Here is a 20,354-nt window from a genome sequence, read left to right as displayed (position 1 = left end):
TGTGTCTGGTCGGAGTTTTATCGCCCCACTCCTGTGAAGGACGGCCCCATGAGGACAGTTGAGGGTTATACCTGTTAAAACTGTTAATATTATAGTCAGGCTGTCTGTTGTTGCCCAAATGAGGATGGGTTCCCTTTTGAGTCTGGTTCCTCTCGAGGTTTCTTCCTCATGTCGTCTGAGGGAGTTTTTCCTTGCCACCGTCGCCACAGGCTTGCTCATTGGGGATAGATTAGGGATAAAATTAGCTCATGTTTTAAGTCGTTCAAATTCTGTAAAGCTGCTTTGCGACAATGTTTATTGTTAAAAGCGCTGTACAAATAAACTTGATTTTTTTTTTTTTTTTGAAGATACTCGGTCATCCAGGTACATAGTAATCTGTGGTTGGTAGAAGAGAGCAACTGGACTTGCTTGAAAAGTCTTGAAGACGTTTCGCCTCTCATCCGAAAGGCATCCTCAGTTCTGTCTGTCTAATAGGGAGTATCAAGTATTTATTGTCTCATGGATAATCTGATTCGGATTCTATGATGATCCATGAGAGGATAAATACTTGATACTCCCTATTAGACAGACAGAACTGAGGATGCCTTTAGGATGAGAGGCGAAACGTCTTCAAGACTTTTCAAGCAAGTCCAGTTGCTCTCTTCAACCAACCACAGATTACATATTAACAAATGAAATGAAGTTGACTAACAAAACATGAAATATCTTGGGCTCATTCTGTCTGCAATGAAATACAAGTCAAAGTAAATGTAGAAATCACTGTTTTCTTTTTTTATTTGCATTTTCCATACAGTCCCAACTTTTTCTGATTTGGGGTTGTATAATTTGAAAATACATGACTATACCTGGGACTCTTTGTCTAACATCTTTCTGTTTGACAAATCTATTTGAATATCATTCTGTACTTGCATATTATTTCCTTCATTATAATTAAATAAGACCAGATAATGACTTGGGAGCGTACACTCGAAACACAGCATTAACCATTTTCAACTTATCCTGATCTGCTTTTGATCAGCAGGAACATACTTGTTGGCTCGGTGAGGAATGCTGTGGTCTTCTATTTGCTGATTCATGAAATTAAAGCAATTCTTGGCAGCAGACTTGGTCTTTTAGCAGTAACTATGAATCACATTAGCAAATGTATCTAATCCAAAGTGCACTGTGGGTTTTAAAGCTCAGATGTGATTGATACAGCTTCTCTCATTTTAATTCTGTTTACTGAAGCTGTATCTAACATGACTTCTCATTGTGTACAATCTAAGACACTTCAATTTAAAGGATTAAAGGACATAAAACAATCAAGTCATTTTAAACAAACCTGAGAACAAAACATGACTTGCAATTATTCATTTCATTTGTATTTTTCTGGCTCAGAAATTAGTCATGCCTCCCAGTCGACGTTGACATCATCAATGGGCGTTGACGTTTTCATTCGGATTCCAGTTTCACTGTTAATTAATTAGAGAATGATATTTAAACATAACCCCACCATCTATAAAAACGGTGTCTTGTACACGCCTTCCAAATTTTCAAGTTTAATCTGAATCCATGCAACAATCACAAGTTACAGATATTTGACTATATTAAGCTCCCCACAAAGAGTGATTGGCATGTGCCAGCCATGTTGTTTACAAATCTAAAAATCGTAAATGCCTGCTGAGTATTCAGATACAAATTTTGTCAAAATACTCCAAAAATATGAGGACTAATACTCAAAAATTAGGTTTTGCTTATTATGCAAATGAACTCAGATTTGAGTGGGAGGGGCTAAAATAATTTCCTTGGCTTATACTTTTATCTAAAGCAACTTATAAGTGACCTCAAAAACTCTACTCGAGCTTAGGAGGGTATGATTACGGGATTTACTCAAGGAAGCCCAGCACTGGCTATTTAGACCATCAAAAATAACTTGGGAAAGAAATTTATTCACTTGTAAGCAAATAGCCTCTATAGGAGCTGTACTGTAGCATATATATAATTTCCTACAATCATACTCTTTCGATTACGACATGTACTTGTATTTTGGATACAGAGATTTTAAATCGATCTAATAGATCAGTTCATGTTACAAGCCCATACTCTGTATGTGTGTGTGTGTGTGTGTGTGTGTGCACTCGTGTGTTTGTACCTGTCTCTCTTTTCGGCCCCTCTGAGCGGGAGGAGGGCAGTTCGAATGCAAATGAGCTGCAGGTGGGTGTGTTATACCCGAATGAGGTAAACAGGGGCTGATGGGAAGAGATCAGGGAGGGAGGAGGGGGCAGGGAGGTCAGGGGAAGAGAGAGAATGTGGGAGTCACCGTTCACCATGGCAACTGAGCCAGTTGCCGGCGGACGGATGTGTATCTTAAGATACTGCTGAGTAGAGGGTCCTGGGCACGATGGAAATAATAACACAAATGACACCAAAACACGACATGACACGACACGACAGGGGAAGGAAACACAAAATAAAACATGTTCAAGAAAAAAAAACAGCTAACTCTAGGCACTAAACTTTACAGATCCTCACAACTTAGCAAATTATAAGAGCTTTCTGAATAGCATGCAAGGAGGAAATCAAAATGTGTGTGTGTGTATACTGTTACAATAAAATGACAGTCATTCCAATGCAAAAGACACACTTAGAACAATCAGCCCTAAAGATATGTAGCATTGCATGCCTCATAGAGTCATGTATGTACAGTGAAAGGTGGGGAAATGCATGGATTTCTAAACTAAGGATTGTTTCACACCTATTTGTCCATTTTCTGAGCCGAAACCAAGCAATACCTATACTTTTGGTTTCAAAGCCGAATATAATTCATTCATTATTTCGGCATCATTGCCATTATAATCACAGCTGTTAATCAGTCAAGATGTCAGAAAGGGAAATCACATCTCCCCGACCCTCACTCTGAACACAAGCATGCCACAGGGCTGTGTGCTCAGTCCAGCCCTCTTCACACTCTTCACTCATGACTGTAACCCATTCACTCCTCAAACACTACAGTGAAGTTTGTCAATGACACCACTATAATAGAACGCATATCTGACACCAAGGAGACAGGGACAGGAAGTTACAGGGAGGAGGTCCAACATCTGGCTCAGTGGTGACCAGATAAAATTTGATCCAGAACACCACAAAAACCAAGGAGATTATGATGGACTTCAGGAGATCCAGGAAGACCACCATCTACATAAATGGTGAGGAGGTGAAGAGTGTCAATGACCTCAAATTTCTGGGAGTCCAAATAGCAAAGGAGCTCTCGTGTTCCCTTAACACCTCCCACTTGGCGAAGAAAGCTCAAAAGAGATTTTTCAGAAAACTCAAACAGGCCAAACTGCCCCCTTGGTTCCACCTACTCCTGGTACACCTAATTGCTGGATGGAGTTTACCTGGCCAGGTGATTAAACAGCAGTTAGATGCTCCAGGTTCCTGTTGCAGAGACAGAGGCTACTAGTCGGGGACTGCTGGGCATGCTGCATCTCAGCCTGGGTTTTGGTTTTGTGTTGTATATTAATAAATCCCATGGACTTGATCATTTTAAAGGTGCTTTCTGAGGTTGATTTTGGTCAGATTTTGGAGTGTGTTGTGCCCTATAGGTCTACACAAGGGTGAGGTTTAACACCCACCCCCCACCTCCCATAGCTGTTGAGAACAAAAAACTGCAATTCCACCCCACTGCTTCTAATGCCCTCTAACACGTTGACTATTTACTTTTCTACAGTATTCTTCTGACTCCATTCTCTCTTCATGCTTTATATATATATATATATATATATATATATATCATCATCTCTAGCCGCTTTATCCTTCTACAGGGTCGCAGGCAAGCTGGAGCCTATCCCAGCTGACTACGGGCGAAAGGCGGGGTACACCCTGGACAAGTCGCCAGGTCATCACAGGGCTGACACATAGACACACACAACCATTCACACTCACATTCACACCTACGCTCAATTTAGAGTCACCAGTTAACCTAACCTGCATGTCTTTGGACTGTGGGGGAAACCGGAGCACCCGGAGGAAACCCACGCGGACACGGGGAGAACATGCAAACTCCGCACAGAAAGGCCCTCGCCGGCCCCAGGGCTCGAACCCAGGACCTTCTTGCTGTGAGGCGACAGCGCTAACCACTACACCACCGTGCCGCCATATATATATAAAACCCCGATGCCAAAAAAGTTGGGACAAAGTACAAATTGTAAATAAAAATGGAATGCAATGATGTGGAAGTTTCAAAATTCCATATTTTATTCAGAATAGAACATAGATGACATATCAAATGTTTAAACTGAGAAAATGTATCATTTAAAGAGAAAAATTAGGTGATTTTAAATTTCATGACAACAACACATCTCAAAAAAGTTGGGACAAGGCCATGTTTACCACTGTGAGACATCCCCTTTTCTCTTTACAACAGTCTGTAAACGTCTGGGGACTGAGGAGACAAGTTGCTCAAGTTTCAGGATAGGAATGTTAACCCATTCTTGTCTAATGTAGGATTCTAGTTGCTCAACTGTCTTAGGTCTTTTTTGTCGTATCTTCCGTTTTAGGATGCGCCAAATGTTTTCTATGGGTGAAAGATCTGGACTGCAGGCTGGCCAGTTCAGTACCCGGACCCTTCTTCTACGCAGCCATGATGCTGAAATTGATGCAGTATGTGGTTTGGTATTGTCATGTTGGAAAATGCAAGGTCTTCCCTGAAAGAGACGTCGTCTGGATGGGAGCATATGTTGCTGTAGAACCTGGATATACCTTTCAGCATTGATGGTGTCTTTCCAGATGTGTAAGCTGCCCATGCCACACGCACTAATGCAACCCCATACCATCAGAGATGCAGGCTCCTGAACTGAGCGCTGATAGCAACTTGGGTCGTCCTTCTCCTCTTTAGTCCGAATGACATGACGTCCCTGATTTCCATAAAGAACTTCAAATTTTGATTCATCTGACCACAAAACAGTTTTCCACTTTGCCACAGTCCATTTAAAGTGAGCCTTGGCCCAGAGAAGACGTCTGCGCTTCTGGATCATGTTTAGATACAGCTTCTTCTTTGAACTATAGAGTTTTAGCTGGCAACGGCGGATGGCACGGTGAATTGTGTTCACAGGTAATGTTTTCTGGAAATATTCCTGAGCCCATTTTGTGATTTCCAATACAGAAGCATGCCTGTATGTGATGCAGTGCTGTCTAAGGGCCCGAAGATCACGGGCACCCAGTATGGTTTTCCAGCCTTGACCCTTACGCACAGAGATTCTTCCAGATTCTCTGAATCTTTTGATGATATTATGCACTGTAGATGATGATATGTTCAAACTCTTTGCAATTTTACACTGTCGAACTCCTTTCTGATATTGCTCCACTATTTGTCGGCGCAGAATTAGGGGGATTGGTGATCCTCTTCCCATCTTTACTTCTGAGAGCCGCTGCCACTCCAAGATGCTCTTTTTATACCCAGTCATGTTAATGACCTATTGCCAATTGACCTAATGAGTTGCAATTTGGTCCTCCAGCTGTTCCTTTTTTGTACCTTTAACTTTTCCAGCCTCTTATTGCCCCTGTCCCAACTTTTTTGAGATGTGCTGCTGTCATGAAATTTCAAATGAGCCAATATTTGGCATGAAATTTCAAAATGTCTCACTTTCGACATTTGATATGTTGTCTATGTTCTATTGTGAATACAATATCAGTTTTTGAGATTTGTAAATTATTGCATTCCGTTTTTATTTACAATTTGTACTTTGTCCCAACTTTTTTGGAATCAGGGTTGTATATATACACACTGTGTGTGTGTGTGTGTGTGTGTGTGTGTTTACATTGGTGGTGGATTGCTTCACAGAAAGAAGGTTCCGTGTTTGAAATTCATGGCTGACGGGGACCTTCCTGTTTGGAGTTTGCATGTTCTCCTCCTGCCTACAGTATGTGGGTTTCCTCCAACAGCCCAAAGACATGAGGATTTGGTCAACTGGCTCCTCTAAATTGCCCATAGGTGTGAGTGTGATGGTTGTTCATATCGGTGTTGGCCCTGCTATAGACTGGCAACCTGCACCCCATCTCCTGCCCAAATTCATCAGGGATTGGCTTCAGCTTCCCCCGTGACTCTGACAGATAAGCAGTACAGTGTCTTGCAAAACTATTCAGCCCCCTTGGTATTTGTCCTGTTTTGTCGCATTACAAGCTGGAATTAAAGTGGATTTTTTGGGGGGTTGGCACCATTTGATTTACACAACATGCCTACCACTTTAAAGGTGAAAATTGTTGTTTTATTGTGATACAAACAATAATTAAGATGAAAAAACAGAAATCTGGAGTGTGCATAGGTATTCACCCCCCAAAGTCAATACTTTGGAGAGCCACCTTTTGCTTTCATTACAGCTGCAAGTCTCTTGGGGTCTGTCTCTATTAGCTTAGCACATCTAGCCACTGGGATTTTTGCCCATTCCTCAAGGCAAAACTGCTCCAATTCCTTCAAGTTAGATGGATTGCGTTGGTGTACAGCAATCTTCAAGTTATGCCACAGATTCTCAATTGGACTGAGGTCTGGGCTTTGATTAGGCCATTCCAAGACATTTAAATGTTTCCCTTTAAACCACTCCAGTGTAGCTTTCACAGTATTTTTAGCTGTAATGTGAACCTTCGTCCCAGGCTCAAATCTTTGGCTGACTCAAACAGGTTTTCCTCCAGAATTGCCCAGTGTTTAGTGCCATTGAGCTTTCCCTCAGTCTTGACCAGCTTTCCTGTCCCTGCAGATGAAAAACATCCCCACAGCATGATGCTGCCACCACCATGCTTCACTGTAGAAATGGTGTTCTCAAGGTGTTGGGTTTGCACTACACATAGCATTTCCCATGATGGCCAAAAAGATTAGTTTTAGTCTCATTTGACCAGAGAATGTTCTTCCATGTGTTTGCGGAGTCTGCCACATGCTGCTGGGCAAACTCGAAATGAGTTTTCTGAAGCAATGACTTTTTTCTGTTCACTTTTCTATAACGCCCTGCTCTGTGGAGTGTACGGCTTAAAGTGGTCCTATGGACAGATACTCCCATCTCTGCTGTGGATCTCTGCAGCTCCTTCAGTGTTATCTTTGGTGTCTTTGTTTCATCTCTGATTAATGCCCTCCTTGCCTGGTCTGTGAGTTTTGGTTGGTGGCCTTCTCTTGTGAGGTTTGTAGTGGTGCCATGTTCTTTACATTTTGCTAGAAGGGATTTAATGGTGCTCCATGGGATATTCAAAGTTTGGGATAATTTTTATAATCCAACCCTGATCTATACTTCTCTGCAAATTTGTCTCTGATCTGTTTGGAGGCTCCTTGTTTCTCATGTTGCTTGCTTAGTAGTGTTGCAGAGTCAGGGTCCTTTCAGGACAGGTTGATTTATCCAGACATCATGTGACAGACTTTGTGACAGGTCATGTGACACTTTGATGGCACACATGTGGCTCTTAATCAAGTGATTATATGACTTAGGAAGTGAATTGGTTGGACCAGTTCTTATTTAGGGGTTTCATACGAAAGGGGGTGAATGCACACTCCAGATTTCTGTTTTTTTCATCTTAATTATTGTTTGTGTCACAATAAAACAACAATTTGCATCTTTAAAGTTATAGGCATGTTGTGTAAATCAAATGGTGCTAACCCCCCCAAAATCCATTTTAATTCCAGCTTGTAATGCAGCAAAGCAGGACAAACACGAAGGGGGATGAATACTTTTGCAAGACACTGTATACATAACGGATGGATGGTTGTTTATGCTGTGATTATTATATGTTGTTTTCACATGGTGCAGTGCAAATGAGAAATGCCAACTGGAATTCCATTGTATATATATACACACAATAACAGTAAAGCATCTTATCTTATTTGGAGTTGTTGCAATGCCATTTCACTGCTATTGTACATGTACGATTATGCATGTGACAAAGAAATCTCTTGACTGTTGAATCTCTTGAATGTACACCAAAATATCAGAGATTTCAGGCACTACCTCCTGAAGTGAGGGCCATCTCTGGAGCCATGAGAAAGTCCCTTGATATGGCATCTCCAAACTCTTTCCATGCCTGAGCTTTCACTACTTTTGGAGCAACCTTTCTGGATCTTGAATTAGAAGAGCCCTCGGTCAGCATTACTCAGAAAGCAGTCTTCTTCAACTTGACGGCTTCCCTTACAGTACCATTGGTGTCCACAGGTTACCAGAGGTCCAGAGGCGGTTAGTGCACACACACACATAACAGGTACCAACCACCTTCTAGCTTCTTGCAGAAGTCATTTGATGGTTTGGATTAAATATGTCTTTCATTAAAGCTTCAGCCTGACTCTCCCAAGCAACTTGGAAGGCTCACCTGGGTTTCACAGGTAAATCAGGCCAGTGCCTTGTACATTGAACCCAATTCACCACCATTTGGTGATCAGTCGAGAGGTTTGCTGTTTCCTTTCCACAAGTGTCCACAAATATGGCTTCAAGTCTGATGATACAATCACAAAATCAACAAGTGACCTTTGGTCCAAGGTGCTCTGGTACCAGGTACATTTATGAGCAAGCTTGAGCTCAGTGAACGTGTTTGTTAATGACAGTCCATGGCTTGAACAAAGTCTGATAACCTTTCACCACTCCACAAAGCTGGGAGGTCGGTCCTCCTAATCACGATGCCAATCATCTCCAGGGGTCTCAATCGAATTCCAAGTTAACTCTGGCACAATTCAACTTAACTCAGTGTGGTTTGACTCTGAATCCCAGCTGCAGGAACTAAACCAAATATGCCACGTATTTTGCGTTTCAGCATAATTTTTCTGAGACGTGAGCTGCTAAACTGACCCAAAGGACAGAGTTGTAATGCTGCAAAACTGCCATATGTTTGGAAGAATAGACACTGGCTGGAATACACAACATTTTGTCAACTAGTTATTTATCTCATCTCATCTCATCTCATTATCTCTAGCCGCTTTATCCTGTTCTACAGGGTCGCAGGCAAGCTGGAGCCTATCCCAGCTGACTACGGGCAAAAGGCGGGGTACACCCTGGACAAGTTGCCAGGTCATCACAGGCCCAAAACACAGACAACCATTCACACTCACATTCACACCTACGGTCAATTTAGAGTCACCAGTTAACCTAACCTGCATGTCTTTGGACTGTGGGGGGAAACCGGAGTACCCGGAGGAAACCCACGCGGACACGGGGAGAACATGCAAACTCTGCACAGAAAGGCCCTCGCCGGCCACGGGGCTCAAACCCGGACCTTCTTGCTGTGAGGCGACAGCGCTAACCGCTACACCACCGTGCCGCCCCCTAGTTATTTATATAATTAGATAATTAATTATTAAGCACCAACACTGTGTTCTCTGTGGGTGATCTTTGAGCTCTATGCCTCCTTGATATACCGTGAGCTGGCCTAGTGGTTAGTGTGTTTGCCTCTCGACCAGGAAGTCATGAGTTCTACTTGTTGTCAGGTCATACCAAAGACCATCATAAAAATGATACCTGCTGCCACCTGGCAAGGCACACTGCAATACAGATGTGAGTAAGGAGTCAAACTCTTGTGGTTACCAGAGGACCCCCCCTCCCACTGTAACCCTAGTGATATAATAGGTGAGAAGCCGAGGACTACTGGAATGGAGATTGGTGCTGCACCTTAAGAGCTGGTTAGTACTGGGACAGGAGACTACATGGAAAGACCAGATCCTGGCACGGGAGGGACTTTGACTTTGATGTCTACTTGATAAAGGGTTGTTTACATTTTTGTCACCATATTTCTGACCAGTGAATAAGAGTTTTGAATCACACAAATAAACCTCAGCTAATTGTTTTTTTTTTTTGTTTCATTTAACGACATGCAATGTGACTAATAAACCAAAAGTACAACTCTCACTCTGATTTGGGCTCGACAAACAGACTAATACCTGTGGAAGCACACAAAATTAATTTATTCTTCTACTTGACAGCGATCGTGAGTCTGCGTGTGCGATGTGACGTGTATTTCTAGATAGAATGATACCAAAACGTGAGTGGGAGGAAAAAGGAGGATGGAAATGAAGACACGACTGGATAGAAATGGACTCTCATCATCATCTTTTCACTCTTCATCATCTTTCCATCTCTCTCTCTCTCCTCCCGTCCGGCTGACTGTTCTAATTAAAATCACTGAGTAGAAGTGCTGCACGCTTCACGAGGTGGTGAGTGCACACACACACACACACACACACACACACACACACACAGAAATGCTCTATTATATCTTCCCACACCCAGATTCATCACTGACATTTTATTTCTTCATTTATTTTAAATAAACCTTTGGTGCTATTTTTATTTTTCTTATTATCAGCTTAATCTATGTGTGGGACACTTTTCCTCTCTAATACACACATTCACACACACACGCACACACACATAAAGCACTGAAAAGTTGCGCGTAGCACATGGATGAGTTAGTTTGAACTAGGACAGCAGCATAGGTCACATGACCACAAAGGTCATGTGATTACACTGTGCCGTACCTGCCCTCTTGATGACCTCCACCATGTTGGACGGGAAGTAGCCGACACGGTCATTCCCTGTGCGGTTGTCGTGGATACAGCCTTTCCAGCGGCCATCAGAGTGCTGTTCCAGGACCTGAAAATAAAACGCAAACAACATGCTTTACTACAACCAGTTATCTATAGATCCTCATTTAAAGGAGACACATCTTCATCAGGGCGGCATGGTGGTGTAGTGGTTAGCACTGTCGCCTCACAGCAAGAAGGTCCGGGTTCGAGCCCCGTGGCCAGTGAGGGTCTTTCTGTGCGGAGTTTGCATGTTGTCCGCGTGGGTTTCCTCCGGGTGCTCCGGTTTCCCCCACAGTCCAAAGACATGCAGGTTAGGTTAACTGGTGACTCTAAATTGAGCGTAGGTGTGAATGTGAGTGTGAATGGTTGTCTGTGTCTATGTATCAGCCCTGTGATGACCTGGCGACTTGTCCAGGGTGTACCCCGCCTTTCGCCCGTAGTCAGCTGGGATAGGCTCCAGCTTGCCTGCGACCCTGTAGAACAGGATAAAGCGGCTAGAGATAATGAGATGAGACGAGACATCTTCATCAAAGACACTCTGCATAAACTTATGAATGATCTTAACGTGAGCATCACAGATGGGTGCTCCATCAGGTTAGCTTTCAAACCACGGACACGGTTTGTTATGCCTTCATTAATTTGTGCGCATAGTAACTTTCGGAGCATGATGTACAAAATAATAGGATGTGCTGGATCAAGTGCTATTCTATATGTTGCTGAATGATGAGTGTGAAAGCCACTGTGTTCAGTGAATGTCATAATGTGGACTAGGACTATTTCAGGACTATGCAGTAATACAATGGTGATAAACTAAACTCCTATTAGATTTATTTCACTGCTCACGATCTTCTCATGTACAGGTATTCATAGATCGTGCTATTTTTCACGTTTAAATTGCATCTTGCCTTTTAAAAAAAAAATGAAACGTAGTATAAAACAAGATAAACTGTGAGCTACTGCTCACTTATGTATACCTCCGCTCTCACTTCTATCAGAATGCAAGCAATCGAAGGAATAGGACACTTATTATGAATGCTGACTTCAACAAATAATTAGCCCTGAAACAAGTAAATAAAGAGCAGTGTCTCTCCCCAGGGATTTCAAATAGCATCCTGGGAAACTGTCATTTTGAAATCCACCCTATATGTTTCGCAAACACATTCAGTTGGTAAATAGGAAGTCGATGCGGGATAGACCTTGAAAATGGTATACGCAGTATAGAACCCCAAGCTGAAGCTCGGTACCAAATATCAAGCAGTTGTGATTTGTAGCTGCTGAGAAAAGTGTTACGAAAATGTTGTAAATCCACGCTATATGTTTCGTAAATACATTCACTCGGTAAACAAGAAGTTGATGTGCGACAGACCTGAAAACGGTATACACGGTATAGAACCCCAAGCTGAAGTTTGGTACCAAGTACCAAGTGGCTATGATTTGTGGTTGCTGAGAAAAAGGGTGTTTTGGACGGATGGAGATATAGAGATACGGACGGACAGAGGTAAACCAGTATAGACCCTTCCCACGTGACGTCACGACAAACGCGGCCGCCATTTTGGACATGAACTACCAGTAGTCTACCACAGCCAACAACGAGGAACGACGGCGAAGCATCGAAAGGAATATAGCCATCAAAGAAAGTTTTTACTTTCAGCAAGACTTCCATCATGCCATTATATTGTTGTGCACCTGGATGTAGTAACCATCAACACACAAGGCAAGATTTATCATTTTATCGGATCCCGACAGATGCTGACCGACGGAGAAGATGGATGGTCTCTAAAATATTGGCAAAATGATGTTTATTGACATAGCAATCGCGTGTAACGGGAAGCATTTGCATATCCGAAGTGTTGTGTTTACATCAAAGATAAAATAAACCGATATGACAACGACTGCTGCTGCCAGGTTGGGGACACAAACTAGTAGAAAGGAAGTGTGCCAACAGTGCCAACACACTTCCTTTGTGGTCGATTCTGCTTTAAGGTAAGATGCATTTAATTATTCGTCTGCTGTGGGTTTGGAATCGGTAGCCTGACCGATTCGTTCATGTTTGTGGTGCCATTTGCTTGTTGACGCGTGTTGAAATGGAAGATTGGTTGTTGACATGATTTCCAGTGATGCTTTGGTGCTGCTGTGGATCAGATGTGTTGAGTAGCCTGACTGTTTTTTTTTTTCTTGCGTGTGGCATCATTGTTGACGCGAGGTTGTTTTTTGAACATGCCAATGCGGACACGATTTCCACTGATGAGTTATGACTTCAGACGCGATGCGTGTGTGGAGTCCGCGTGATATGTGCATAAGATAGGCTTCTCATGTGTTTGGAGATCCGCGCTCCGAGACAAGCGCAAGCACCCCCCCCCAAGGGAAAAAAAGGGACCCCCCGAAAATATCGGCATAGTTCGAACACTGGGTTGGAGAAAGTAATGGCAAATAGTGAGTGCACAAACCATAGAAGGTAAACTGTACACAGCGCCAGGGCAGTGTGATGGTATGTCTACTTTTAGATTGTGTTAGCTTATCAATGAACACACTCGTCACTCGACGAGTTTCACGTCTTTACGACGGATACTTAAATGTGTGTTAGGTATTATTGTTGCAGTCTAAGCAGTCATTGTAGCAGCTAGATGAGCGAGAACCGAAAGGGTCTGTGCCATAAACCGTTATTTCTTCATGTCCAAAATGGCGGTCGCGTTTACGAAGGTCACGTGAGTGAAAAGGGTCTATACCCTCCCTCCTTCGGAGCTGGGGTATAAACAGTGGAGTAAATCCAGCAGATGGCACTGTACACTGTGTTAAGTCTGAAAAAGCCACATTCACAAACTCTTCTTGTGTAACAATAGGCCATTTTCAATGTTAATTCTTAGTTCGTTAGGTTTGTTCACACGAATTACCGTGATGATGTCGCCTGCTTTGATGTTGAGGCTTGTCAGGTCATAGTTGTTGCAGTAGTCTTTGAGTGCCCTCACCTGCATGGCTGCAGAGGCATCTGCACACACACACACACCGAGAGAGAGAGAGAGAGAGAGAGAGAGAGAGAGAGTGTGAGTTTTGGATGTAAACTTAATTTATTTGTATCTTTGTATGTCATATGATGGAGGTATTTATGCCTGTGCATAATAGTGGATTATGTTACATTTTCTATCACAGCCCTGTTGAATTCTGGATTCTGATTGGACCGAAGGTGTTGCTTAATATAATATCATTATCGTTTCCATAGTAACACATGACAAACACTTTGTGTAATCTAAGATGAACAGTAAACAAATTCAGAAATGTATAAATTAAGAAAACTGTATAATCGCGGTCAAGTTTTCCGAAAGGAAACACATATTTAACATTTATGGAAGGAGTCTCCAGTGTCACTGCTTTGGACAGATAAAATTTTACTCTTATGGACTTCAAGAGCCCGTGAGGAAATGACTATAACATCCTATCACGGTGTTACAAGATGAATAAAATACTTCAGGACATGCTGTTATAGAAACATCCACCTTCATCACTGATTATTTTCCTATAACAGCGCATGCTTATGTGTAGCTAATATACAGCATGTGCATGTAACAAGTGAATAACAGACGGGGTGGACACTAACGAAGTACATTTACTTGAGTACTGTACTTAAGTACACTTTTTGAGTATCTGTACTTTACTTGAGTATTATTTTTTTCTGGAAACTTATGACTTTAACTTCACTACATTTGAAAGACAAATATCGTACTTTTCACTCCACTACATTTCTATCCAGGTCCTCGTTACTCGTTACTATGAAACAGCTTTGAAAGTGGATGTTTTTTCTTTTCTTTTCTAAAACATGATTGTTTTTTCGCAGGTGACACTGAGACAGCCGATCAGTAATCACTAGGGTCATGTCATGTCCATAGACTGTATAAAATCAAGTTCAGTGATTTCTCAGCAGCATTATTTGAACAAGATCAGTTGATGGCAGAATGGAAGGAGGCGGTTCTTCTGGGGAATGCACGCACTCATGGCCCACGAACCCATGTTTCAGTTTTCTGAAAGGATTAAAGATTCATTTCATCTTAAATGTTTGCTTTGTTTGCCTAAAACGAACCACATCACGGCCTACAAAAACCCACCGTCCAACCTGTGGAAGCATATTGAGGTATATAAATGTTTTATTCCAAGAGAAAGCTTGTAATGAAGTTGTCTGTGCTTTTAGAGCTAGCGATAACATTGCAATAGCTATGCAGTCTGGTTAGTTACATGACTTTCTATGGATTTGCCCGCCAAGTTGCCGTAGCCTTGTCCACGGCTAACGTTTACACATAGCTAGTTAACTTGGACACTGTTAGTTAGCATGTAAACACGGAGTTACGCTAACATGAATAACGTTAACTTATCTGAAGTCCTTTCAGAAATGTTTTAGCATAATCTTGCCAAATAAACAATGTAGAAATCTTTCTTTTGATTTTGAGTTTGAAAAGCGTTTGCTAGCATGTCAGATGGAGTTTCACTGACTAGCTAGCTTAACATTAAACCACCATCATGGCACAACATGCGTTCATTTTGTAAATCCAGTCGGTTGCTTCAGAGGCATTAGGTTTTATAAGTGTTGTGGCAATAATACAACATTGTACTGACAGAAAATGTACTTTTAATACTTGAGTATTTTTAAAAGCAAGTACTTCAGTACTTTAACTTAAAGTGCTGATGACACGTTTTTGACATCTTTGGCGATGTTTTATAACATAAAAAATAATTCCCGATGATCCATATATTAATTCACGAAGGCGCCTATTTTACAAGTTATGATAAAAAACGCGGCTATTTGGGCAAATTTGACGGGGTTGCAGCACCCAGGAGACGAATGAGGAGGAGGAGCTATATGACGTCAGCGAAAGAATCTTCCTCCTCATTTACCAGTTTGTTGTTGATGCGACAGGTGTTCAGTTTATCATTATTAGTATTTTTATTATACATTATATATATATATATATATATATGTTATTATGCCTTCACGTTGTGTTGCCGGCTTTTGCTCCAAAACCCACAAGGATGGGGTAAGTTTATTCAAGTTTCCCAGAGATCCCGAGCTGCATACGAAGTGGGTGAAGCAAGTCAGGCGCACTCGTGACAAGTGGGGGCCCTCACCAACATCCGTCCTGTGCTCTGAACACTTCGATTTGGATTGTTTTGACACCCTTCCCAGCTTAAAACAATCTCTTGGGTGTTCAGTTCAGCACAAACGTGTGCTGCTACCATCAGCAGTGCCTACAGTATTCCGGAGGGGGTCTACTAGTAGCTATGCCGGATCCAGCAGTCGCCTGGGACAAGGCGACTCCTCCAAAGACAGTCCTCCTGTCAGAACATGTGTTGAGAAACGACATAAGATAAAGGTACGTAGAGCTATAGAGTGCTCCGACATGATGCTAAAAATAGTAACCATGCGGTCTGCGCGGCCATCTTGGAAGTGACTCGCTCCAGAGCGCTCATAGAGTACACATCATAGAGTACACATTCATGATAACCATAAATGTAATCATAAAGTCGGCGTGATATCAGTCATGTATTTGCTTGTGAAAGCTTGCGGCTTTCATGTAACTGCCGCCTAGCAACGAGAGGCAAAGGGTAAAGAGGGTAGGCTATCATAGATTCTATTCGGAAGAGATCAACACATGATTGCTTAAAAATTAGGTATTTTAACAATTTGCATCTGTTTTGTGATTATCGTGACACTTGTGTGTTATATAGAACTGCATGTCTTATCAGCACATCGAGGATCTTCCACCGGAGGCGTTAGCAAGTACTCGTAGCAACACTACACTTTACCCTTTGCCATGCGTTGTTAGGGAACGGTAGCAAGTACCCCGATGACCGACTTCAAGAATATGTAGAAAAAATTTAGAAATTATACTTTCCAAAAGTCATTTGAGCTTAGTGTATTGCATTTCCATTTATATTGTAGGTTCTTGCGGAGTATGACGCAGCTGCTGAATCAGAAGCTGCAGAGTTTGTATGTACTAGTTGTGAACATTCACATTATTATCAATCTCATTTATTTAAAATCAGATAAAATCATGCCATCATGATCACTGCTTAAAGTACCAGTATTTGGTGGTTCTTTTGTTCAGAGGAAGAGCGAGCACTAGAGTTCACCGGCGTTTCCATGCGCCATTTCCATTGAGTAGAACAGCCAGTAAACCGCAGCGTGTTCTTCCGCTGACGTCACAGCATGGCCGCGAGCCACGGACCCAGTTTTCTTGCGCTGTGCAATTAAAAGTTGGATATTCGCGTAACAACAGCTTCTTTTCACGTAATTATAACAGAAATCTAACATGTTTGCCATGTTGTATAGTTTATTTAAGAAATTGCATAGAGTCATGTTCGTGTCATCAGCACTTTAAGTAAAAATTGGACCGGACAACTTTCACTTGTGTCGGAGTAATGTTTGATCAGTGGGATCTGTACTTTGACTTAAGTAATGAAGTTGGGTACTTTGTCCACCTCTGATAATAGAAAATGTAACTCTTTGGCTGTCCATCCGGGGAACCTTTAAAAGATTTATGAAGTGTTTCTCAAACAGAAAGGGCTTCATTCGGTTCGCCTTTTCTGGAACCTAAATACACTTAATTATCCAACAAACCCTGAGGAAATGTGCAGGCTAATTAATAATTACTAGATTAGCAAGGTGATTTGCTTTCAAGAAGAAGCAAATGGTGTATAAATTGATTCATGGAGCAGTGATGCAGAGCGCCATTATATCAGCAAATATTAATCATTTACAACATGCACCATGCATTTTAAATTATGCTGAAATGATAACTACCTCTTTTGAGTGAGTAATGATTTAAAAATATCACTATTTGACATCCATAAGCTTCTTTTTTGTTTTGTTTTCTATTCTAGATCATGGTGCAGTGCGCTCACTGCCTCCTAGCGCCATAGAGTTGTTATTGCACCTAGTGGTCAAAATGGGAACTGCAACAAGCATTAATACACAAAAGCCCATTGGGGCAGGGATCACGCTGCCCCATGGTCAGGGGAGAACCAAGACAGATGAACAAAGTTATGTCTAAATCTACTCAAACAAGCTACTAGACTGTATGCTGCATAACTGTATGCTGTCAAATCTCAGCTATCTATTCAAAGTTCACTAGATCGTAGCCTCAAGTGTGAGAGCCTCTTGACTCAACAAAATCTCTCCTGGGCTGTATTACTACTTATATGTTCACTATAATGGAGTGACTCTCCGCTTTCTCTCTCTCTCTCTCTCTCTCTCTCTACCTCGCAGCATCTGTTTAATCTCTCGGCTGGCTTGTGTCGTGGTGAACTGGTTCACGATGTCCAGTGCGGTCTGGCAGTATGTGTTCCTCACACTGGCACTAATGCCACTCTGAAAAAGAAAAAAAAAACCCAATGCATCGTTACAATGAATGTGCACTCTGAGTCATAAATATCTTTTTAATTCAATATTTTTATTTAATACTTAAAATAAATATTATGCTACACATTTTAATCACCAAATGTACACACACATAGCTATTAACTAGTCGCTTTAATTAGTCGTTTTATTACACTGTTATTCATAAATCATAATTATTCATTTAGAAAACTTTTTTATATACTTACTTTTTGTTTGCTCTTATTTAATTCAATTAGACCTGTTTTTATTTATTTATTTGTTTGTTTATTTATTTATTTTCCATAATCTCTTTTTCTATACATACACTGCACAGTGTACAAAGAGCTTCATTTTATATTCATTTTTTTTTTAATTATTCATGTAAAAGTTTTTACATAAAATAACACACACACACGCATGCATGCAAAGTTTACTCACATCGAGAAGAAGGCGAACGGCATCAGTTTTTCCACAGAGTGCAGCCTCGTGCAGCGCTGTGCCAGATTTTGTCTGCCGGTTTATGTCTATGCCAGCCTGGATTAGTAACCTGGAAAACACACACACACACACACACACACACGAACAAATGCGGCTCAGGGTTTATTCCCATATCTACTGCAAACACAGTGAGTCTGTAGCGCCTGCAGCTACTGGAATAAAAACAAAGAATTTTTCAAGTGAAATTGAAAAAAAATAATAATAATTTCTCAAACACTGTACGTTGCATCAAAATGGTGTAGATTTTTAGTCATATGGCGTCACTAATAACCAAAACTCACAAACGAGTTTACCAAATCCATCCATCCATTATCTCTAGCCGCTTTATCCTGTTTTATAGGGTCGCAGGCAAGCTGGAGCCTATCCCAGCTGACTACGGGCGAAAGGCGGGGTACACCCTGGACAAGTCGCCAGGTCATCACAGGGCTGACACACAGACACAGACAACCATTCACACTCACACCTACGCTCAATTTAGAGTCACCAGTTAACCTAACCTGCATGTCTTTGGACTGTGGGGGAAACCGGAGCACCCGGAGGAAACCCATGCGGACACGGGGAGAACATGCAAACTCCGCACAGAAAGGCCCTCGCCGGCCACGGGGCTCGAACCCAGGACCTTCTTGCTGTGAGGTGACAGCGCTAACCACTACACCACCGTGCTGCCTTTACCCAAACCAGACAAGTTGTATTATTAGGTCTGAGTTTATAATGTTCTTGTTAAGTAAACTAACATAACTTTATTCTGACCTGATGATTTATAACCGTGCTGCGTCTCCTGGGTCTTCTGTTCTGAATCAAGGTTTCTGTGTACAGTATTTATTTATCACACATAAACCTCTGCCCTTGCAGTGAGCTTTAGCTGAGCATGTTTATGATTTATTTAGCATGCTGTCTTGTACAAACCACTAATTAGCTAACATCCTTTTTATAGAATGTCTTAATTTGTGACTCTTTATACAGTCAAGCGACTCTGCCTTACTCCACCTCTGGCTCAGGAATTCTTTATTTTATTCATTCCTTTGAATTATTCCACGTGTAATAAAACCTTTTGGCCTCATTTCTTCATCTGAAGTGTATTTAATCCTTGTGTGGATCCATATCCATGATGCAGGCTGTGGATGTGAAGTACGGTTCTGTTACAGATGGATTACAGAACCACATCCAGTGTAAATACTGACAAAGTACAGGAAAGAGGTACGGCTTGATGTTTTGAAGTCCCTGTATATTGTAGTGGAACATGAGCAGTTCATATAAGGAATAAAACACTTTTGTCAGAAAATAATCCACAACTTGAATGCTGAGTTGATTATTTTCCTATACCAGCATGCCCTGTTGAGTTTTATTCTTCTTACACCACAACAATTTGCCAAATATTACAGTATATTTTATGGTTTATCTATTAAAAGAACAACAATTTGTGCTTTTTATCCCTTTATAGTTACATTTAATGCCTGTGAGACAAGTTAGTTCCTGTTCTCACTTACGTTATAGCAGGTATAAACCGTATAGCTCGCTTTCCCCCCTCTCTTTTGAAGGTAATAAGAGAGAAAATGCAAAAAATTTTGTTGTTGTTGCTGTGGTTGTTGTTTGTATGTTTTAGATCTCTAGAAACCACAAGATGTGGCGTCCTCTGTCCTGAAGATGGGGGGAAATGTACTGACTGTAACAAAACGCTGAAAATGGAGACTCGTTCCAAAAATGTTGAATAAACATCAACAGTTATACGTGTTGTTGTTGTTATAGAAACAATACCATATTAGAACAAGTGTGTTAATACAAATCATCAAGTGAAAATTAATGAACACTTTCTGACCAATCAGATTTGAGAATACAACAGCTTTATTACAACTAGTTGCCTGGGATCAAACTTTTTTTTAACAATTATATTATATTATATTATATTATATAGGGGCGGCACGGTGGTGTAGTGGTTAGCGCTGTCGCCTCACAGCAAGAAGATCCGGGTTC

The 20,354-nt window shown here is 41.5% G+C and overlaps 1 protein-coding gene across 1 annotated transcript in view; it reads right to left on the bottom strand.

Annotated features, from left to right (window-relative positions):
* si:dkeyp-9d4.3 (caskin-1) overlaps positions 1-20,354 on the bottom strand; it is a 113,302-nt gene that overhangs the window by 24,947 nt on the left and 68,001 nt on the right. The window contains exons 7-11 of the mRNA XM_060899438.1: positions 18,324-18,432; positions 17,768-17,876; positions 13,414-13,508; positions 10,475-10,589; positions 2,132-2,371 (exon numbers count right to left, since the gene is read on the bottom strand). Coding sequence (XP_060755421.1) covers positions 2,132-2,371; positions 10,475-10,589; positions 13,414-13,508; positions 17,768-17,876; positions 18,324-18,432 — 668 coding nt within the window. The remainder of the gene's footprint in view (positions 1-2,131; positions 2,372-10,474; positions 10,590-13,413; positions 13,509-17,767; positions 17,877-18,323; positions 18,433-20,354) is intronic.

Source organism: Neoarius graeffei, chromosome 18, assembly GCF_027579695.1.
Source record: "Neoarius graeffei isolate fNeoGra1 chromosome 18, fNeoGra1.pri, whole genome shotgun sequence".
Lineage (NCBI taxonomy): Eukaryota > Metazoa > Chordata > Actinopteri > Siluriformes > Ariidae > Neoarius > Neoarius graeffei.
Note: the sequence above shows the minus strand (reverse complement) of the source record. Positions and strands in the feature narration are given on the sequence as shown.